Source organism: Eschrichtius robustus, chromosome 18, assembly GCF_028021215.1.
Source record: "Eschrichtius robustus isolate mEscRob2 chromosome 18, mEscRob2.pri, whole genome shotgun sequence".
Classification (NCBI taxonomy): Eukaryota; Metazoa; Chordata; class Mammalia; order Artiodactyla; family Eschrichtiidae; genus Eschrichtius; species Eschrichtius robustus.
This window is the reverse complement of record NC_090841.1, coordinates 5,567,762-5,592,070: the sequence shown is the minus strand read 5'-3', so window position 1 is coordinate 5,592,070 and position 24,309 is coordinate 5,567,762. Positions and strand designations below refer to the sequence as shown.

The following is a 24,309-nucleotide window of genomic DNA, read 5'->3' as shown; positions in this document are numbered from 1 at the left end:
TGCTGTGTTTGAAACCCTGACATATTAGACGTGCATTCTGTTTAAAGTCAGCCTAAACCCAAATGTTGGTCCATCATTTAGGTCCTAAATGCCCACTTCCATCACAGGCACAGAATTTTGTCTCTCAAAAAATCTAGAAAGATCAAGGATTTGTTTCTATTAATAATAGGTTTTGCATAAGCAGGGGTTTTCCGGTAAACGTTGAAATACTAATTACAGGATTTGGTGGTTATGAGGTAGTAAGCAGTAATGAAACTAATTCTGTACATTGAAGTAAAGTCACAGATGGAGCGTCTCACCACTTCACACCACGCAATCGCATGATGTGAAGTGTCAGAATTTTCAACATCAGGATTCTACTTTTGTATTTACCCCTTAGATCAAGTACCCAGACTCTGTGCTTTGGGAATCTGGCCACCTATTAAGTGTTTTTCTTTCAGTTATTTTGAGGAACTTGTTTGAAATTTAGTTGAATAAGCAAATGTTTTTTAGATGGACATAAAAATTAACACTTATTCTCCAGTTGAAAAACTAAAAATAATACAGTGATGTATGTCAATTTATCTCAATACTTGGGGAAAGAACTGAAAATAGTGATTTCTTAACATTACTGACTATAATCACGGGGGAGGTCCCCACTTTCCACCACAATTCCTTGAAAGCAGGCCATCATAATTTCCCATAGGAGTAATAATGCAATTGGGAATTGTGGTCATGACCAAGAGTCACCCTCAAATATATCAGGCCTGTACTTTAAAAGCAAAGATAAAATAACTTTTAAAAGTAGATGTACATCTACGTTTAAAATATGTACGGATATAGATAATGGGCCTCTAAATTTAAAATGATAGTCACAAACCTCTAAGATAATTAACGTAACACAGGTGTCTGTGCAATACACACACTATATATATTTATATAAATACAATCTTACACAGGATCTCTAGAATCATTCTTTCCAGGATTATTTAAGCTGATGTCCTATTTTTGACTCAAACTTACAGCAAACAGAAACAAAGCTGTGTATAGTTTCACTGATTATTACTTCCAAAATAGCCACCATGGAATTTACTTTTAAAGTCACAGTGGATTTTAATCAGGTTTCGAATCAGTTCTTCCTATAGTATTCTTTCCTTTGCTCTCTCCCTCACAACGCCAGGGCCAACCTTGAAGGGGCAGAGAAGTAGCAGAAGAAAGTTAACCCTTCAGGAAATCATGGGGAGAGAAGAACACGGGCAGTTTGCTTTGCCTGGGTTGTTGTGGAGGCGGGCCTGGGGAGAGTCTGTCCAAGAGCCGTGCACGTGCGTCTCAGCTGCAGACGTCTGAAAACATGAGCTCACAAGACGAGCTCCCTTCTCCGACCACCGGGTGCCTGTGGTTCCCCCCCCCAAGCAAGGCACTGGTTCGGTGAGGAGGAGTGCCTGTGCTTTGTGAAATGAGAAGCATCGTTAATGACTGGCAGTCGTGTCTGTGTGTTTTCTCCAGGCTAGTGGAGAGACGGTGAATTTAACAATTGCTAGACCAGGGAAACCCCAGCCTGGAAACGCTGTCCGAGAAGTAGGAACTCAGAGCAGCCAGCACCACGCACAGCCGCTGCCTTACAACAGACCCAGCTCACATAAGGTAAGGTGCCTTGTTTGTGGTTCTTGATTCATCCACCCTCAAAGGATGATCGTTACAAGCTGGTAAGATTTATGAGGGCTGTTAACTCTGTTGAGAAGGTGCACGTAGGTGTTCGGGATGCGCAATGTGTTTTGCTGCCTTGGAGAGTGACTGCATTGTCTCAGTCCCTCAGCCAGTAGAGCTTCTTGGTGGGGAAGGACCCTCTGCCAGGTGATTGATGAGAAATGTTTGATTGTCCAGAAAAAAATCTCCGGTTTTAGTTCTGCTTGAAAGTGGGGTTTATCTTGGCTTACTCATTTAAATGTGACAGTTGGTTGTGTAATTGAAAAAGCATAGTGAAGACAGTGATTGAGAGCCTGTACTTAGCAACTGGGTAGCTTGCCTACAACAGAGTTAGATATGTGCATATTAAACATATAACTCATAAATTTCGATAGCTACATGTATAGCATATTTTTTTTTGTTATATGAATAGTATAGGAAGACTGCCCTAAATCTTTTAAAATTCTTGTATGTTGAGGTTTTTCCCTGCTTCTTCAATATTTCACCGGTTTTATAATATATACCAAGGTCATTTACCTGTGCTGAGAATCTTGATACTGTCTCACTTTAGTTGCAGAAATTTAAAAAGGGTGGTAGTTTATTTTATTTTTTTTTTTTTGGGTAGTTCATTCTTGATATTGTTTCCTTCATTTGAATTCACTTTCTGGTAGGCTGGGATTTTTTATTTTTTTATTTTTTTCCCCCTTGTTTTTCGGCTGAGCATGTGGGATCAAACCCGTGCCCCCTGCAGTGGAAGCACAGAGTCTTAACCACTGGACTGCCAAGGAAGTCCCAGGCTGGGATTTTTTTAAATGATGTTTACTCAACTGTGTGAAAATATAAGCTAAATATGAGCTTCCAAAGTCACTCTAAGTAAAATTACAAATTACTAAACAAAAACATCTGTTGGTCTGCTTAAAACCACAGGAAGTTCCCTGTGTGCTAAAATGACTTCTTAATGTAAGTACAGTATTTGAGAGAATACTTAACCTTTGGAATGTCACAGGTACCCTAAGAAAGCATCCCTTAAAGGCACAAGTACTTTTGGCCCATCAGGTTTATCTGGTTTTCTGAGCTCAAGTACAGACTTGTCACTGGTCTTTGGTTTAGTTAATACTTTTAAGAAATTGTAACCACAGACTTGTTCTCATTTCTGAACTGAAACTGAAATGTATGAAGGAAACCTATAATATTGCCTTCATGACGATGACTATGAAAAAGGAGTTATTGTTTTAGAGTTTTGAATAGTTTCATATGGCTTGTCCTTACTTTATGCATTACATATATATTCCTAAAATTACAATATAAGGCAAAAATTGATTATTGAACCTTTTATGTCATGGAACTTTACAATAATTTGAGATACGAGTGTCTATGACATGATTTTAAGACAATTTTTAAAACTACTTAGTCATTCCAACATTCATATAGAGAACTCTGCTTATTTGTTTGGGGCACATTTTTTTCTCTCAACTCTGCTGCTAACTCTTATTGTCTTTAGTTTTCTGTGACAACGTTTTAAATAGTAATGCTGAATTTATTCTCATTCTGTGTACTCTGCAACTGTTATTGGTTAGAACAGCCACGTGTAATGTACTTTTAAGTGTTAGCTGTTTGCTACTAATATACTGCATTTGTTATATAAAATCCTGATTTAGAAAAATAAGGGTCTCCTAGGGAAAATAAACATAGATTCACAAGAAAACCTATTCAGATGATTATAATCATCATTAAAAATTGCAGTATACAATTAGCCTGCTACTAGGCCTCTTAAGTAGCTGCTTAGATAAACATTTGTATGATTTAGAACTTTCCTTGAAGTATTCTGAGTATAATCTTTGAAGTTTGGTTTGGTTCCTGAGGGAAAAAAAAAATGTATATATATCTGAGCCATCTAGAGGAATAAAAGAACCACCTTTAATTGATTAAATACTTGCGAGCCAAAAGTGCTTATAAATATACTCAAGACTGAGTTTACATGAGTTGTCTTCATAATAAAGTGGGTTTTGCCCAATTTTGAAGGATACTAAGATAGATTTTATACCTTTAAACAGGAGACTGCCTTAAGACATTTCCAGGTTTTCTACTAGGTCATAACGTTTTCTAGGAACACTTGGCTGTTATTGCAGGTAGTTCCCTTAATAAAATTTCAAGAGTACATGGATTCCAGGACCAGAGAAAGGGAGATGGGCCTGCAGTTCCAGGGCCTGATTCACAGATTTGTCAACACTTTCAAATAATGTCACTAAAGGAATGTTATAATTCTGTAAATGTAACTCATATTTCTATTGTTGATATTGTTAATAATGTTAATTATTATCTGTATTTTCTCAGAGTTGATAAATGTTGGAAACCTTTTGAGACATTAGCTTCCACTGTTACATTTAACAGGACAGTAATCATGTGGTGTGGGTACATAGAAACACAATGTGTATACATATTATGTGCACGTATGCAAAGCATATGTTTATATATTTGCATCTGCTCAAATCCCTATGCAGGAACTTACAGTTGTATGATTTGGGGCAAGCTACATGACCTCTCTAAGTTGTTTCTCCATCCATAAAATGGGGCCAATAATAGTACTTACTTTTCAGGACCACTGTGAAGATTAATGAAATGAGGCATGTAAAGCTGTGAGCTTTTCTGCACATAGTTAAGCCTTCGATAAATGTTATTTTAATATTCGTATTGCATATGTACACCTTGATTTTACTGAATGCTAATTCAAAAGAAAAGTGGTATTTTAGATTCTCCTTTTCTTACTTCCAGGAGTATCTCAGTAATAGGTAACAGTAACAAATGTCAATAAAAATAGCTTTTCCCTGAGAATATAGTTTGTTGGGGATTGATTTCCCTGTTATTAACTTCAAAAATTCAATTATTTCATATCCTTTTAGCTTTTCACAAATTTGGAAGGTAGATTTGCACCTGCTTCATGATTGAGTGCTCTGATAACCCTTGTTAGTCAGAATCAGAAGACAGCTCTGTAGCTTTTTTCTGGCAGTTAGTAAAATCCACACTTTTACACTATGTCAACTTTCCTCTCAAAGAATATAGGAGAAAAATGGAAGTAAAATTAATTGGCTTCTCTTCAGAATCTTAAAATTCAAATGCATTATTTACTTTTTTAGAACTGATCATATCTGGGAGCTGAAGGTAATTATACAAATCATATGCTTATCTTACTTTGACTTCCCCTACGTCAACAGTCCTGAGTTTTTCCGTTCCATATATAGTCCTGTGAAAATACAGTAGTCCAAAGTTTGCCATTGTGATCCACAGGGCTCATGTGCCTCTGAAGAACTGTGTATTGCTTTCAGTTCTATAGTGATTTTTTTTTTAATGACTTTATAATTGCCACGTTATGTTTTGACTTTAGCTGTCATTCCTTCAACTATATATATTATTCATTACCCAATAAATTTTTCCTCTCATGTTCAGGATCTTGCCCAGTGTGTTACATGCCAAGAAAAACACATTACTGTAAAGAAGGAACCACACGAGTCCCTTGGAATGACAGTAGCTGGGGGCCGAGGAAGTAAAAGTGGGGAACTGCCCATCTTTGTGACCAGTGTGCCACCTCATGGCTGCCTTGCACGTGATGGCAGAATCAAGAGAGGTAAGCTAGGATCTTGTACAGTTTCACCAAATCTCCAGAAGTCAACTTAACATTTTTAAGAGTAAAGAATGTCTATAAAGTTTTCTATTAAACATGGCTTTTTAAAATCCTTTAAAATGTCTTGTACATACTGGAAGCATAAAGCCTCTCTATAAGGTTAGAAAAATGCCTAACGTAAAGGGAAATTGCTGAAGCTTAATAATCTAACAGTTACTCTGTTGGATTATTTTATGTTGGAAAAGACCCTCTAAGAGATTTATGCTTCCAGCATTATGGTAGACCAGATACTTTGAAGGAGCATCTCACTGAAATACACTTGTTGCCTAGTAAAAAGGTGTCTAGGTGGGAGGAGGATCACAGAAGAGGTGGAGCAGAGACAAACTTAATAAAAAGGAGTGGTTTTTAGGGATTAATTCATTCACAATTTCACAGCCCCCATTGATTGATACTATATAATCTGTATGGGTGGGGGTGGTAGTGGTAAATAGCATTCTCCGTACACTTGGTTTGTTCATATGGAAAAGTGAGTCTTGAAAGCTGTTTCTCCAAAAATGAAGTTGGAGCCCTGCCTCACACCATACACAAAAATTGACTGATCCAAGACCTAAATGTAAGAGCTAAAACTTTTAGAAGAAAATCAAGTGTAAACCCTCATGGCCTTGGATTATGCAACAGATTAATCAATGGTTATCATAGATATGACACCAAAAACACAAGCAATAAAAACAACAGAAACGATCAATGAAACTAAAAGCTGGTTCTTTGAAAAGATGAACAAAATTGATAAACCTTTAGCCAGACTCGAGAAAAAAAAGGGAGAGGGCCTAAATCAATAAAATTAGAAATGAAAAAAGGAGCAGCTACAACCAACGCAACAGAAATATAAAGGACCATAGAGACTACTACAAGCAACTCTATGGCAATAAGGGACAAGCTAGAAGAAATGGACAAATTCTTAGGAAAGGTGCACTCTCCCAAGACTGAACCAGGAAGATATAAGAAATATGAACCGATGAATTACAAGTACTGAAATTGTATCTGTCATTAAAAAAACTCCCAATAAACAAAAGTCCAGGACCAGATGGCTTCATAGGAGCATTCTATCAAACATTTAGAGAAGAGTTAACACCTATCCTTCCAAAACTATTACAAAAAACTGCAGAAGGAGGAGCACTTCCAAACTCATTCCATGAAGCCACCATCACCCTGATACCAAAATCAGACAAAGATACCACAAAAAAGGAAAATTACAGGCCAATATCACTGATGATGAACATAGACTCAAAAATCCTCAACAAAATACTAGCAAACTGAATCCAACAGTACAATAAAAGGATCATACACCATGATCAAGTGGGATTTATCCCAGGGGGTGGAAGGATTTTTCAATATCCACAAATCAATCAGTGTGATACACCACGTTAACAAATTGAAGGATAAAAACCATATGATCATCTCAATAGATGCAGAAAAAGCTTTTGACAGAATTCAACATCCATTTATGATAAAAAATCGCCAGAAAGTGGGCATGGAGGGAACCTACCTCAACATCATAAAGGCCATATATGACAAACCCACAGCTAACATCATACTCAATGGTGAAAAGCTGAAAGCATTTCCTCTAAGATCAGGAACAAGACAAGGACGTCCACTCTCGCCACTTTTATTCAACATAGTTTTGAAAGTCCTAGCCACAGCAATCGAGAGGAGAAAAGGAAATAAAAGGAATCCAAATTGGAAAAGAAGTGAAACTCATTGTTTGCAGATGACATGACACTATATACAGAAAATCCTAAACACGCTACCAGAAAACTACTACAGCTCACCAATGAATTCGATAAAGTAGCAGCATACAAAATTAATACACAGAAATCTGTTGCATTTCTATACACTAACAATGAAAGATCAAAAAGAGTATTAAGGAAACAATCCCAATTGCCATTGCATCAAAAAGAATAAACTTACCCAAGAATAAACCTACCTAAGGAGGCAAAAGACCTGTACTCTGAAAACTATAATAAGACACTGATGAAAGAAATCAAGGATGAGACAGATGGAAAGATATGAAAGAAATCAAGGATGAGACAGATGGAAAGATATACCATGTTCTTGGATTGGAAGAATCAATATTGTCAAAATGACTGTACTACCCAAGGCAATCAGCAGATTCAGTGCAATTCCTATCAGATTACCAATGGCATTTTTCACAGAACAGTAAATTTTAAAATTTGTATGAAAACACAAAATGCCCCGAATAGCTAAAGCAATCTTGAGAAAGAAAAATGGAGCTGGAGGAAACAGGCTCCCTGACCTCAAACTATACTACACTGCTACAGTAATCAACAGAAATATAGATCAATGGAACAGGATAGCCCAGAAATAAATACACGCACTTATGGTCTATTAATCTACAGATGGCCGAAAGGCATGTGAAAAGATGCTCAACATCACTAATTATTAGAGAAATGTAATCAAAACTACAATGAGGTGTATCACCTCACACCAGTCAGAATGCCCATCATCAAAACGTCTACAAATAATAAATATGCTGGAGAGGGTGTGGAGAAAAAGGAACCCTCCCTACAATGCTGGTGGGAATGTAAATTGGTACAACCACTATGGAGGACAGTATGGAGATTCCTTTAAAAACTAAAAATAGAGCTACCATATGATCCTGCAATCCCATTCCTGGGCATGTATTTGGAGAACATCATGATTTGAAAAGATATGTGCACCCCGATATTCACATCAGCACTATTTACAATAGCCAAGACATGGAAGCAACCTAGGTGGTCCGTCAACAGATGAATGGATAAAGAAGATGTGGTACATATTACAATGGAATATTACTACTCAGCCATTAAAAAAAAGAAGAAGAAATATTGCCAGTTGCAGCAACATGGATGGACCTAGAGATTATCATAGGAAGTGAAGTAAGTCAGACAGAGAAAGGCTAATATCATATGATATCAACTTATATATGGAATCTAGATACAAATCAACTTATTTACAAAACAGAAACAGACTCATGGACTTTGAAAACAAACTTATAGTTACTGAAGGGGAAACGTGGTGGGGAGGGATAAATTAGGAGTTTGGGATTACAGAACCCTTATAACTCAATAATAAAAGACAAATAACCCGATTTAAAAATGGGCAACTGATCTGAATAGACATTTCTCCCAAGAAAATACACAAATGGCCAATAATCACTTGAAAAGATAGTGACATTAGTTATTCGGAAATGTAAATTCATCATTAGGATGAATATAGGAAAAAAAAAAAAAAAGACAATAACGTTGGCAAGGATGTAAAGAAATCGAAACTCTCATATATTTGCCAGAGGGAATGTAAAATGGTACAACTGTTTTGTAAAACAGTTTAGCAGTTCTTCAAAAAGTTAAACAGTTGTCATATGACCCAGTAATTCCATTCCTAGAGAAATGAAAACACGTTCACACAAAAACTTGTACGTGAAGGTTGATAGCAATATTTTCCATTAATAGCCAAAAAGTAAAAACATCCCAAATGTCCATTTACCGGTGAATGGATGAAGAGACTGTGATTTATCCATACAATAGAATATTATTTGGCCATAAAAAGAAATGAAGTATTGATACATTCTACAATATAAATGAATCTTGAAAACATGCTAAGTAAAAGAAGCCAGTCACAAAAGACCACATGATTCCATTTATATGAAATATCCAGAAAAGGCAAATCTATAGAGATGGAAAGTAGATTAGTAGTTGCTTAGGACTCAGGGAAGGGAACTGATTACTAATGGGTACAGGGTTTTGGGGGTGGTGATAAAAATTTTCTAAAAATGACATGATGGTTGTACAATACAACTCTGTGACTATAAAACCATAAAATTACAGACTTTAATTGAATGGTATATGAATTATATCTTTAGGACAAATGACTTTAAAAAAGCCTTCTATGTGGAATTTGAGGTAATTTTATTTCCTTGTTATTTTATGTTTTCAAAGTTTTCTACAAAGATAATGTTTTGCTTTAATAATCTGAAAAATGAAGAATTGGGGAGCAGGATTTTCTGTGGGCTTTCTTAGTACAAACGTTTGTGCTTCCTGTAAAAACTAATCCTTTCCTTCCTAACCTTTTGGTTATGAGCCTCATTGCTCTTTTTTATTATATTACTTGGCAGAGCAACAAAGACTATTTTTCTTCTTCGAGCAGGACATGTTCAAATCACAAGTTTCATTTCTTTGTGTAGGCCCAAGGGTATCTTCTCTACATACTGAAATGATTGCACTGAGTGAACTATGTAGGGCTGTCTAGATGTATAAAACTGTATCAATATAAAGTAGAATATATTAAAAATTCCTTTCTAAGAGCAAAAGATCAAATCGTTTCCTAATTGGAAGGAAGCGTAAGAAGAGAAATGAAGGTGCCCAGGGCCCGTCCACAGCTATACCAGGGCTGATGATGTGGACCCCAACTGAATTCCAGAGCCTCGAGCCAAACCTTTTCCTATATATTATTACATTATTTAAAATTTTTGAATTGTTTTGGAGTGTTGTCCATGAATTGGATTTTTCCTCAGTATTCTAAGGATTATAAAGAGAAAAACGGTCTTTTACCTTATGTCATCTGAGTTTTTGGAACGAACCTTTGTTGATTAGTTTACAGATAACAGGATTTACAGGGAAGTAATCACTTGGTGGCTCATTTTTCTTGCTCCCTTATTTGAACAGGTGACATCTTGTTGAATATCAATGGCATCGATTTGACCAGTTTAAGTCACAGTGAGGCTGTGGCTATGCTGAAGGCCAGCGCCACGTCGCCCACGGTGGCCCTGAAAGCACTGGAGGTGCAGGTCGTGGAGGAGGCCGCCCACGGCCCAGATGAGCAGCCCAGCACTGTCAGCGAGAATGAGTACGATGCCAGCTGGTCCCCGTCGTGGGTCATGTGGCTTGGGCTGCCCAGGTACTGCAGCTTTTCTGTTGTTTTACAGAAAATCACAATTGCAACCTTCATCAGGGTAATAGCACAGCAAATTCACTCATTGAGGAGGAAAAAAGGCTTTAGTTAGATAAAAGTAGCAATATCAAATCAGGTTTTTTCTTAGGTTATTATATTTAAAAAGGTAAATTTGATAATAAGAACAAAGCTGAAAAGACTTACCTGTTTATAAAAATAAAGCTCTTCTGTTGATTCCTACAAAAGGCTCCCAAGTGGGCCAGCTATGAGATTGGGTGGTCAGTCTCTTGCTTAGAACAGCTGTCCTTTATGAACATTCACTCTGATACATGCTTAGACTTACGTGCATTTTTCACCGGAAAAACCAGGTCAAAGTGTGGGGCCTATCCCTATCCTAGAAGTATTTCTAAAAGCCCTACTCTTCCTACAAAGGAGTGTAAAACTGAGTATTTATTGGACATAAGAGTCTTTAGGCCAAACCATTGGTGTTCAAGCGTTACTGCTCTTGACCCCCTTTAGGAGGAGGTCACAGCTCATGACCGGCTCACCAGCCAGGACATCCTGTAGTTGGTCGGTGTCTGGTCGTTGAGACATTTTGGAACCTCCAGGTGGTAGTTGTGTAATGTGGTATTGAGGTAGAGAGGATGTGAATTACCATCTTCATTCGTTTCCAACTCAGTTAAGATTCTTATTGTACAGAAGAATTCTGAAACTACTATTTTGACTTTTAACCTGGTACGAAAATGACTGATTCTTTAAAATAAGCAAGGAGAATATGCCCGTTTCTGAGCCACCTAGCTTCATTTAGAATAAATTTATAATAATTAGCATTTATACAGTGCAATATGGTTTATAAGGTACTTTCACATAAAGAATAACACAAAAAGCAAGGATATTATTGGATTTCATTAATTTTTTTTTTTTAATTTTTTTATTTATCTATTTATGGCTGTGTTGGGTCTTTCGTTTCTGTGCAAGGGCTTTCTCTAGTTGTGGCAAGCGGGGGCCACTCTTCAGCGCGGTGCACGGTCCTTTCACTGTCGCAGCCTCTCTTGTTGCGGAGCACAGGCTCCAGACGCGCAGGCTCAGTAATTGTGGCTCACGGGCCCAGTTGCCCCGCGGCACGTGGGATCTTCCCAGACCAGGGCTCGAACCCGTGTCCCCTGCATTGGCAGGCAGATTCTCAACCACTGTGCCACTGGGGAAGCCCCTCATTTATTAATTTAACTTGCTGACTTGTCCTCTCAGTTAAAAGAAGGAAAAAAACAAGTAAGAGGGCCTAAAACTGTAATAGAATAACTGTTTCAGGGAACTCTAGGGCCTTTGTGGAGAGAGATTTTTCATGACAGAGATGATTAACTGCTTCATATGTTTATTCCATGCACCAAAACTGATATTTTTCCCCATTAAAAAGTCAACATAGATTTAAATGGTTCCCGTTCAATTCCTGCAGACATGCCATCTAAGTTGTGAGGTGTCAGCCATCAGAAGGAACCTAACTGATCTTATTAAACACTCAGCCCAGAACTCTGTGTGTGAAGTTGTGCCCTCATGCTGAGCAGTTCTGCCCAAGTGCCCACCTCTGCTGCTGCACAGGCGGAGACCAACGGCATCCTGGAGAAACCCCCATGCTTCTTGTAGCTTTCCTTATCTGTTATTCCAGGCTAGTTTTGGGGTCAGTACCTCTTCCTTTGTTCAGAGCATTTTCTGATGTGCCAGGAATAGTAACAAGGATTTTAGATGAGAAATGCACAGGATAGTACAAGGCAATCTACAGAGTCGATGCAATCCCTATCAAATTACCAATGGCATTTTTCACAGAACTGAAACAAAAAATTAAAAAATTTGTATGGAAACACAGAAGACCCCAAATAGCCAAAGCAATCCTGAGAAGGAAAAATGGATAAGCGATCAAGATGGCGAAGTAGTAAGATGTGAAGCTCACCTTCTCCCACAAATACATCTACATGTGGAACAGTTCTCACAGAGTATCTACTGAATGCTGGCAGAAGACCTCAGACTGCTGAAAGGGCAAGAAAATAGTCACATAACCAGGTAGGACAAAAGAAAAAAGAGAAAAAAAAAAGAAAGAAAGGAATCAGGATGGGACCTGTGCCCCTGGGAGGGAGCTGTGAAAGAGGAAAGGTTTCTGCACCCTGGGAGGCCCCCTCACCAGTGGGGAGATCAGCCAGGACAGAAGGGGAGCTTCAGAACCTCAGAGGAGAATGCAGCAGCTGGTTTTATGGCAGCCACAGCAGTGGGAAGACTGCACAGATGGTCAGTACCACCACCCTGCAACTCCCCAGCCTGAGACACATGTCCGCCAGTGCAGGTGGGTGCTGGAACTTGGCCTTTGGAGATCAGACCTGGGGAGAGGACTGGGGTTGGCTGTGCAGAAACAGCCTGGGCTGAAATCTACTGCGACTGCACCTGAGGGTGTACATGGAGGAAGCCTTAGAGGCCAGGCACCATTGTTTGGGGGATGCACAATGGGAAGGGGCAGGACCTTCCATTGTAGCCTTCTTCCCTGTGTGTGCGCTCAGAGGTCAGGACAGTGCCTGCACAGGCTCCAGGAGCAGTAGCAAGCCACCTCCTGCCCAGACGCCAGGAGCAGTCACAAAAGCCACTACCACCTCCCTCCTGGACTACAGGAGTGGTCGTGAGCTACCTTCGCTCCCATCATGTGCTCCAGGGGTGAGCCTGAGCTGCCACCACCAGCAGGAATCCCAGGACCAGGAATCAGCACACCCCCTATCAAAGGGATAATGACCAGCACACGCTGAGGAAAGAGGCGACATGCATCCATACTAAAAACAACCCTCACACCAAATATATTAAACCCACACAAGCTACACAGGGACGCCCCTGAATATAAACAGCCCTCCAAGACCACAGAGTAATAGATACATAACTAAATATAAGAAATACAAGGAAATATAAGAAATATAAGTAAAATGAAGAAGCAGAGGAACCACTCCCAATTAAATGACCAAGAGAATTCCCCAGAAAGAACAAACAATGAAACAGACCTCTTCAGTATTTTCATTATCTCCTTGTCAAAATGGTGTCTATTAGACTGAAGGAATTAAGAAAGGCTATGGACAGAAATGCAGAGTACTGTAAAAATGAGCTAGAAACTACAAAGAGGAACCAAGAAAAATAAGAAAACTCATTTGCAGAGATGAAAGCTGAGCTAAAGGCAATGAACAGCAGAATGAATAAGGCAGAAAAAAACGAATAAGTGACCTGGAAGGTAGAATAATGGAAATCACCCAATCAGGACAGCAGACGGAAAGCCAAACGAAAAATAATGAAAGCAATATGAGACCTATGGGATAAAGTGTGCCAATCTACTTATAATAGGAATTCCAGAAGGGGAAGAAAGAGAAAAGGGAACCAAAATGTATTTGAAAAAATTGTGGCTGAAAAATTCCCAAACCTAAAGAAGGAAACATATCCAGGTACAGGATAAACAAGATAAACCCAAATAGACCTACACCAAGACATATTATAATAAAAATGGCAAAAGTTAAAGAGAAGATTCTAAAGGCAGCAAGAGAAAAAGAGTTAATAATAAAGGAACCCCCCCATAAGGCTATGATTTCTCTACAGAAACGTTGCAGGCCAAAAGGGAGTAGCGAGATATATTCAAAGTCCTGAAAGGGAAAAATATGCAACCTAGGATACTCTACCCAGCAAGATTATCATTTAGAATAGGAGGAGAGATAAAGAATTTCTCAGACAAGCAAAAACTAAAAGAATACAGTAATACTAAACCTATCCCAAAGGAAATATTGAAAGGTCTTCTCCAAATAAAAAACAATCTATAGAAAAGAGAAAGTCACAAGTGGAAAGTAAATCACTTAAATAAGCCAGTACACAGATTAAAAAAAAAAAAAAATTCTGTGAAAGTGATGGTAACCACAACGAACAGCGAAAGGATGAACATGAAGATGTGAGAGAGGACACCAAAATCATACAATGGGGGGAGGAGAGGAAGAAAATGGAGACTTTTTTTTTTCCCTAGAATGTGTTTGGCAGTCATAATATAGGCTCAATCTAAGGCAAACAGATATAGGAAGGGGGTAACATACTTGAAAAACAGGGTTAACCACAAATCAAAAGCATACAGTAGATTCACAGAAACCAAAAAGAAGAGGACATAAGTATAATACAAAAGGAAATCATCAAACCACTAAAGAGAAAAAGGGACAAAGAAGAAATATAAAACCAATGAGAAAACAAGGTTTAAAAATGGCAGTAAATACGTATCTATCAATAATTACCTTAAATGTCAATGATTAAATGCTCCAATCAAAAGACACAGAGTAGCAGATTGGATTAAAAAAAAAAAAAAAAAAAAAAACAAGAGCCCACAATATGCTGCCTACAAGAGACCTACTTTAGGGCAAAGGACACATACATTGAAAGTGAGGGAATGGAAAAAGATATTTCATGCAAATGGAAATGACAAGAAAGCAGGGGTTGTAATACTCAGACAAACTAGACTTTAAAACAAAGGCCATAAAGAAAGATAAAGGACACTATATAATGATAAAAGGATCAGTACAAGAAGAGGATTTTACACTCATCAACATACATGTATGTACCTATTGTAGGAGCACCCAAATACATAAATACTAACAAACATAAAGGGAGAAATGGACAGGAATACAATAATAGTAGGAGACTTTAACACCCCACTCATATCAATGGACAGATCTTCTAGACAGAAAATCAGTAAAGCAATAAAGATCCTAACTGACAGAACAGAACAGTTAGACTTCATTTATATATTCAGGACATTACATCCAAAAAAACCCAGAATACACAATTCTTTTCAAGTGCACATGGAACATTCTCTAGGACTGACCACATAGTAGGGCAAAATACAAGCCTCATCAAATTTAAGAGTATAGAGATTATCTGAAGCATCTTTTCTGACCACAATGGCATGAAACTAGGAATTAACCACAGAAAAAGAAATGAGGGAGAAAAAAAATGGTTACATGGAGACTAAATATGCTACTAAAAAACCAGTGGGTCAACAAGGAAATCAAAGAGGAAATTTAAAAATACCTTGAGATAAATGACAATGAAAACACAACCATACAATATCTATGGGATGCAGCAAAAGCAGTTCTTAGAAGTTCATAGCAATACAGGCCTTCATCTCAAATAAACAACCTAATAAAAGAAGAAGGACAAACAAAACCTAAAATCAGCAGGAGGAGGACATAATAAAGATCAGAGGGGAAATCAATAAAATAGAGATTAGAAGAATAGAAAAATAATCAGTAAAACCAAGAGCTGGTTCTTTGAAAGGACAAACAAAATTGACAAACCTCTGGCCAGGCTCACCAAGAAGAAGAGAAAGAACCCAAATATACAAAATAAGAAATGAGAAAGGAGACATAACAATCAATAGCGCAGAAATACAAAAAACCATAACGGAATACTATGAACAATTATATGCCAACAAATTCAACAACCTAGAAGAAATGGACAAGTTTCTAGAAACAAATAGCCCACCAAAACTGAATCAAGAAGAAATAGGTAATTTGAACAGAGCAGTCACTAGAAGTGAAATAGAATCTGCAATTTTAAAGTTCCCTATGAACAAAAAGTCCAGGACCCAGATGGCTTCACAGGCGAATTCTACCAAACATACAAAAAGGAACTTATACCGATACTTCTCAAACTCTTCCAGAAAACTGAAGAGGAGGGAACACTCCCAAAGACATTCTGTGAAGCCACCATCACCCTGATACCAAAACCAGACAAAGACACGACCGAAAAAGAAAACTACAGGCCAATATCTTTGATGAATATAGATGCAGAAATTCTCAATAACACATAAGATCATACACTATGACCAAGTGGGACTCACCCCAAGTTCGCAAGGATGGTTCAACATATGCAAATCAATCAATGTGATATACCACATCAACAAAAGACAAAAACCACGTAATCATCTCAGTAGATGGAGAAAAAGCATTTGACAAAATTCAACATCCATTCATCATTTAAAAAAAAAAACTCTTACAAAAGTGGGTATAGAGGGAACATATCTCAATATAGTAAAAGCTATTTATGACAGACCCACAGCCAATATAATACTAAATGGTGAAAAGCTGAAAGCCTTCCTGCTAAAATCTGGAACAAGACAAGGATGCCCACTCATCTCTTCTATTCAACATAGTATTGGAATTCCTAGCCTCAACAATCAGACAAGAAATAAAAGGTATCCAAATTGGAAAGGAAGAGGTAAAACTGTCATTATATGCAGATGATACACTATATGAGAAAAACTCCACACAAAAACTACTAGAACTGATCAACGAATTCAGCAAGGTAGCAGTATACAAGATTAACATTCAGAAATCAGTTGCATTTCTTTACACCAACAATGAACTATCAGAAAGGGAATGTAAAAAAACAATACCTTTTAAAACTGCACCCCCAAAAATAAAATACTTAGGAATGAACCTGACCAAGGAGGTGACAGACTTATATGCTGAGAACTAACTATAAAACATGAATAAAGAAACTGAAGATGACTCAAAGAAATGGAAAGATATCGATTGGAAGAATATTGTTAAAATGGCCATACTACCCAAAGCAATCTACATATTTAATGCAATCCCTATCAAATGACATTTTTCACAGCACTAGAATAATCTAAAATTCATATGGAACCGTAAAAGACCCAGAATTGCCAAAGTAATCCTGAAGAAAAAGACAAAGCATAAGGCATAACCCTCCCAGACTTCAGACAGTACTACAAAGCTACAGTAATTAAAACAGGGTGGTACTGGCACAAAAACAGACATATGGATCGATGCAACAGAATAGAGAGCCCAGAAATAAACCCATACACCTACAGTCAATTAATCTTTGACAAAGGAGGCAAGAATACACAATGGAAAAAGGGAGTCTCTTTAGCAAGTGGTGTTGGGCAAGTTGGACAGCCACATGTAAATCAGTGAAGACACACCATACACAGGTCTCACCATACACAAAAATAAACTCAAAATGGCTTAAAGACTTAAACATAAGACATGACACCATAAAACTCCTAGAAGAGAACGTATGCAAAACTTTCTCTGATGTAAATCATACCAGTGTTTTCTTAGGTCAGTCTCCCAAGGCAATAGAAATAAAAACAAAAAACAAATGGGAACTAATCAAACTTACAAACTTTTGCACAGCAAAGGAAACCATAAACAAAACAAAAAGACAACCTACAGAATGGGAGAAAATATTTGCAAATGATGTGACCTACAAGGGCTTAATTTCCAAAATATATAAGCAGCTCACAAGTCAACAACAAAAAAAACAAAGAACCCAATTAAAAAATGGACAGAAGATCTAAATAGACATTTCTCCAAAGATGACATACAGATAAGCCAATAGGCACACGAAAAGGTGCTCAACATTGCTAATTATTAGAGAAATGCAAATCAAAATTACAGTGATAAACCCACGCACATATGGTCACCTTATTTTTGATAAAGGAGGCAAGAATATACAAGGGAGAAAAGACAGCCTCCTCAATAAGTGGTGCTGGGAAAACCGGAGAGCTACATGTAAAATAATGAAATTAGAACATTCTCTAACACCATACACAAAAAATAAACTCAAAATGGATTAAAGACCTAAATGTAAGGCTAGATACTTTAAAACTCTAAGGGGAAAACATAGGCAGAATACTCTTTGACATAAATCACAGCAATATCTTTTTGGATCCACCTCCTAGAGTAATGAACATAAAAATAAACAAATGGGACCTAATTAAACATAAAAGCTTTTGCACAACAAAGGAAACTATAAACAAAATGAAAAGACAACCCACAGAATGGGAGAAAATATTTGCAAACAATGCGACTGACAAGGGATTAATCTCCAAAATATACAAATAGTTTATGCAGCTCTATATTAAAAAAAAACAACCCAATCAAAAAATGGGCAGATCTAAACAGACATTTCTCCAAAGAAGACATACAGATGGCCAAATAGCACATGAAAATAGGCTCAGAATTGCTAATTATTAGAAAAATGCAAATCAAAATTACAATGAGGTATCACCTCACACCAGTCAGACAGCCATCATTAAAAAGTCTACAAACAATAAATGCCGCAAAGGGTGTGGAGAAAAGGGAACCCAACTACACTGTTGGTGGGAATGTAATTGGTACAACCACTATGGAGAACAGTATGGAGGTTCCTTAGAGAACTAAAAATAGCTACCATATGACCCAGCAGTCCCACTCCTGGGCATATATCCAGAGAAAACCATAATTCGAACAAATACAGGCACCCCAATGTTCACTGCAGCTCTATTTACAATAGCTAAGACATGGAAACAACCTAAACGTCCATCGACAGAGGAACAGATAAAGATGTGGTACATGTATACAATGGAATACTACTCAGCCATAAAAAAAGAGTGAAATAATGCCATTTGCAGCAACATGGATGGACCTAGAGATTATCATACTAAGTGAAGTCAGACAGAGAAAGACAATTATCATATATCACTTATATGTGGAATCTAAAAAAAATGATACAAATCAACTTATTTACAAAACAGAAACAGACTCATGGACTTCGAAAACACACTTCCAGTTACCAAAGGGAAACATGGTAGTAAGGGATAAATTAGGAGTTTGGGGTTAACATAAACACACTACTATATATAAAAGAGATAACCAACAAAGACCTACTGTATAGCACAGGGAACTCTCTGCAATATTCTGTAATAACCTAGATGTGAAAAGAATCTGAAAAAGAATGGATATATATATATATATATATATATATGTATAACTGAATCACTTAGCTGTACACCTGAAACACACTGTAAATCAACTATATTCCAATATAAAATTAAAAAATAGAAAAATACACAGGATAGTAAAACCTATTTTTGAGCCCACCTATGTCAAAAGGATACCTGTCAATAAACAGCCACTGTTCTGTGGATTCTCGGAGGTCTCTATTGTATGCAAACCCGTATTCAACAACTGTGGGTCAGAGGGGCCGCCACCTAGGGTAGCAGCTCTGGTTTTCCTAAGAGGGAGGCTCTTCCACTATGATTTGCTGGGTGTACCAGACAACTGCTCATTTGTGTTTTGTTTTTTTTGCAGAAGATTCAGAATAATGAAAATAACCTGCACTGTCCTAAAATGTCAGGCCACTGTGGGACTCTTCTCCATCCCAGGAGCCTTTTTAAATGCTGATCACTGAGCTAAGAAAGTAGACCAGATGAGAAGTTCTAGCATGTTGTTTATTGCTCCCCAACAATGGTGCACGTAACATGGTGTGGAGTTATAACAAAGATGAACAGGCTATAAAAAGCCTTCACACTAATTTTTCTTGATTTCTGTTTTTGTTTATAGTGCCCTTCACAGCTGCCATGATATAGTTTTGAGAAGAAGTTACTTGGGAAGCTGGGGCTTCAGTATCGTTGGTGGATATGAAGAAAACCACACCAATCAGCCTTTCTTCATTAAAACCATTGTCTTGGGAACTCCTGCTTATTACGATGGAAGATTAAAGTGAGTCTTGTTATGTTTAATGATGTACTTTGTGCTTATTGTGATGGACACGATCTAGACTGGGGTCAGCTCCAAATCCAGCCTGATGTCTGTTCTTATAAAGTTTTATTGGAACATGCCCACGCTCACTTATTTGCATATCACCCATGGCTGCTTCCGAGCCACGATGGCAGAGCCAAGTGGCTGTGACAGAGACCAGTGATTTGCAGAGCCTGAGATATTTATCTACCATCTGGCCCTTTACAGGAACAGTTTGCCAGCCCTGATCTAGAGTGAAGCATCACCTTTACCATCTTGGCACTCATAGGTTCAGTGCCTGTTATTAGATTAACAAAAGAAAGCTGAGTCATTTGGACACATTGTGACGTGACAACTTGCTGTGAACACTTGGGTCCAGTCCTGTCATTAGGTAACTTTTTCTCTGCAGCACTTATGTCAGCCTAACATTCAATTTATGCAAGTCCACATGGGAGGGATTTTGTTGCATTTCTTGTTATATCCCTGGCAGCCATCACGGGGCCTTGCACATGTAGTAAAGTCTTCGTCCGTATTGGACGGATGCTGTGCGTGCCAGGCACAGGACTAGGTGCTGGGCACGGGTTACTGAATCTTCTTAGCAACCTGTGAGGTAAGTGCTGCTGTGGTTCCTATTTTATACGCAAGACAACTGAGGCTTCGACAGGTTAAAAACCTGCCCACAATCGAACAGCTGGGAGTAGCTGACAGTGATTTAAACCAGGACGGTGTGGCTCAGAGCCGTTGCCATTCAGCCCCGCTGCTGTCACCACCGGGCAAAAAGTACTCTCCCAATCTCTGTGCCGCCTCTTTTTCAAAGCTCAGGCACGGTGAGAAGAAAGAGGTGTCATATCAAGAGATTACACAAACAGAGGAGACGGGTGACTAAGTTCTTAGTGCCTAGTGTTGGATGAAAGAAACGGTTCTTGAAAAGCGGATGCCGACAGCCTAGTCAGAGGGCTGCACAAATGGGGAGTCTACACTGTTTGCAGACGCAAAGTGACGGCTCGAGAACACTGGGACAAGTCCATCAGGGTTAGCTTGCTCCGGACCAGTCTCATCCTGACGCAGATGGAAAAATCATTATTTTAGGAGGAAAGAGGAGTGGGGGGGTGACTTCACCGTTCTCCTGGCCAAGTTACTCAACCAGTCTGGGTCTCATGCAGATTAGAAACTAACTTCCACTTACTTCCAAAAAGAAACTGAAGTAGCTCACAATAAAGTAGCATATTTGTATTCAAACTAAAGACTGAAAATCATAAAGGATAGAAAGGTCTTCAGATTCATCATCCGTTGGTGGTAATTCGGCTTGGAGGACGGTGAGCATCCGTAGCTGAAAGAGGAGGTGTGGGTCTTAGTCTCAATTAATTGAGCCCTCGAATGTACGAGCTGTAAGAATGAACAGTGAAAATCAGCAACACCGTCCAAATGTATCATCTGGTATTTTTAAGAGGCAGCAGATTTATTCTCTTAACTATATGTTGCTTAAGCTTATATGAAAATTATTCTGCTTGCCCTTAAAATCATCTACCAGTTAGAGGAGAGGCTGGCAAGGGGTGTCCTTGACTGGCAAGGGAAAGCCAACATAGGCTTAAAAATCACCCCAGATCTCTCTCGAAGTAAACAGCGTAGCGTAGTCATTGACAGTGGTTAAGTGCGGTTTTCCTGCGAAGCAAGTCCCGGGATAACAGTTTCAGAATCATGGAAACAGTGACTGTCTCTGTCTGTCGTTGTGCAGGTGTGGAGACATGATCGTGGCCGTAAACGGCCTGTCGACCGTGGGCATGAGCCACTCGGCGTTGGTCCCCATGCTGAAGGGGCAGAGGAGCAAAGTCACACTGACAGTGGTCTGCTGGCCTGGCAGCCTGGTGTAGATCCTGAAGTTGGTTTTAAGTCAAACATCTTCCTTTTTTTAGGGCTTGGAAAGAAAACCCTTTGGTTTTGTCGAGTTTCTGTTTGTTAGGGGCTGCTGACACAGCTGGGTATACGCAGGGTCAAAACCACTAGGCTCGTCCTTTGTTATTTAAATGGTTTCCTTCCGTTTGCCAGCTCAGTGCCCAGTGCCCGTCTTCCACTAACCCTTGTGAGACCACATTTTCAGAATTCAGATTCTCAGCTGTCAAAATGTGAGCTATAATAATGAATGAAGTCTGCCCAAACTGTGAGCCAGCCGGCTGGGGTCAGACGACTTCTGGTGGCTCTGTTTTCAACAACTGAGTCATAAAATGAGTTCCACGTGCCCAAGACGGGCAGCGTGTGCTGCCCCTGGGGCGGCAGTGCTGGGAATGGATGCGTTCTGAGTTTGGATAAGCCTTTCCCAGTTTACACCGGTGCCACATTTCAAAACTTCATACTGCTTATAAGGTGATTTTTCTGGCTTATTTTATTTCTACTTTAATCTCAGTACTCATAGATGAAGACATTAAGTCTGAGACCCCATAAAGAGATTTTTTAAAAATAATGTACATTAGAATAGTAGAGAATAAAAGATAACACTATCCAGTGACAAAGGAATTTGGGAGATAATTATAGTTTAGAGCTGGAGATGGTAAAAGCTGCATTTACTTGGACGGTCCAAAAGCATTAAAGATTCATTTCCGAAAGAATGTTTTGTTATGTAGGAAAATTTTGAAGCAGTTTTTGCTAAAAATCGTTTTCTAGAGTTTGTATTATACTCCTATCAGCAAACTTGGCTGGAAATGTTTCTGTGATTTATGTAATTAAATTAGATGATAAAAATGAAACCATATTGCTGTTAAATGCACATTCATATATATCACAGCTAAGTAGAGACACACCTTTTTTATTTTATTCTCTTGAGTGTTTTAGAAACCCTTATTTTTTTCCCCATTATTTCTTTACTTAGTTATTTCAGGAAAAATTCTGAAAGATACTAACATCTGAAACCTGCTATGCCAGATTTTAAAAAAACTTTTCAATCAGTCCTTGGTCACTAGACTAGCTCATGTTTTTTGAAAAGTTTTTGAAAACTGACCAGCCCATTTTGTTTGTCCTTTAACCATCACGGTTGTCCATTGGAAGCCCACATAAAGAAGTGAATACGAGGAAAGTCTTTACCTTATGAATATTATGCATACTTGAAAAAAGTTTCATTTAGAAATCTAGTTCAGAATCTGAGCTAATTTACAAGTGACCTCTAATAAACGGTGTTGATCAGAGAATGTATTTCAGAATACTACAGTATATTATGAAGCATGACCACTTCATTTCAAAACTTAGCAGTTGCCTTGCTGGGGTTTATTGTTTCTGTAGTGTGTCACAGATTATTCCAGTGAGTTTTTTAACGATGTTTTTTAAACATATCTCTTGACTAAGTAAGAAATGGCAACAATAATCGTTACTGACTTGTTCAAGCCCTTAGCGACACTGTATGATCAGCAGTTAACCAAGATACAGTGGGATGCCCTGTGCAGTATATTACTGTTATGTGATGACTGGCTTTTGAAGCAATTTGATATTGAAATGCTTTGTTATTCTAATTGACATGGAACAAGTTTTCTTTCCTGCTCCCCAAATAGAATTTTGTAGCCTACTTTGCTATTTTTTAAAACATTTTGTAAGAACGCATCATTCTTGGGGAGTGATCACCCGTCAACAAATATCTTAACTGCCACTTTGTTATAAATAAAATGCTTACAGCGAACCTGGTGATAAAATGAATATTTTGAAAGATGGCTTTTTTCCAATATTATTTTTATCGTGGAAATCTTGAAATCAGTTTAAGCTAATTTGGTTTTATTATAAAAGACTATAGCTTTTGGTCAGAATGATATTTGGTGATGGAAACTTGTTCATAATTTATTGATACTGTCGAAATATTTGAATTCTCTCATTTTAAGCTTAGTTAGATATTTTGACTTGTTCTGTGCCTTCAGTTTAAATTACTTCAGGATTTTTCAGATGTGTTTAAATAATGGTGTGATAATCATTTAGGATGGAAATAAAAATCACCCTTTCCGTAAGAGCGACATTGTCTCTTTTCTTGCACAGCAGATGCTGACTCGTGGGTGGTCCTTGTTTTTGTTCGTGGCGTCACGTCATCACGACGATATCCCAAGCCTGAAGACTTGGGATCACGAATCCATCTCCTAATTCTCACTGCTGTAGGCAGAACACAGGCGATCCCTACTGACACTCGGGATGTCAGCCTGTACAGGACCTCTAGACGGTGGCCTCTGAGCACCAGAAATGTGACTAGTGCCACGTGTTGACATGCTAATACCTTGGATATATTGGGTTGTATAAAGTTATTAATTTGACCAGTTTTTTACTTTAATGTGGTTACTAGAAAACTAATTCACCTCTGTGGCTCACCTTGCATTTCTGTTGGACGGCAGCACTGGTTTCCTCACCTGCATCTACCAGGCAGTCCTGACACTGGGAGTTCTGTTCTTGTAGAGCTTTGCTCACTCCCTGCATTAAAAAAAAAAAAAAAAAAAAAAGTTTTAGTTGAAAGTTAGCTCCCAATTTCCTAGTAAGTTA

At 38.3% G+C, this 24,309-nt stretch overlaps 1 protein-coding gene across 5 annotated transcripts in view; it reads left to right on the top strand.

Annotated features, from left to right (window-relative positions):
- The window catches only part of LNX2 (ligand of numb-protein X 2), an 86,518-nt gene extending 62,459 nt beyond the window's left edge, over positions 1 to 24,059 (top strand). For 3 of the 5 annotated variants that reach the window (XM_068526430.1, XM_068526432.1, XM_068526433.1), the window contains exons 6-10: positions 1,486 to 1,623; positions 5,110 to 5,287; positions 10,006 to 10,237; positions 19,633 to 19,791; positions 21,545 to 23,653. In XM_068526430.1, the coding sequence (XP_068382531.1) occupies positions 1,486 to 1,623; positions 5,110 to 5,287; positions 10,006 to 10,237; positions 19,633 to 19,791; positions 21,545 to 21,680 (843 nt within the window). In that variant the 3' untranslated portion in view covers positions 21,681 to 23,653. Of the gene's footprint in view, positions 1 to 1,485; positions 1,624 to 5,109; positions 5,288 to 10,005; positions 10,238 to 19,632; positions 19,792 to 21,544; positions 23,654 to 23,817 lie in introns of those variants that run through there. The other 2 variants (XM_068526434.1, XM_068526431.1) reach the window with 2 other exon arrangements.
- Positions 24,060 to 24,309: the final 250 nt, after the last annotated feature.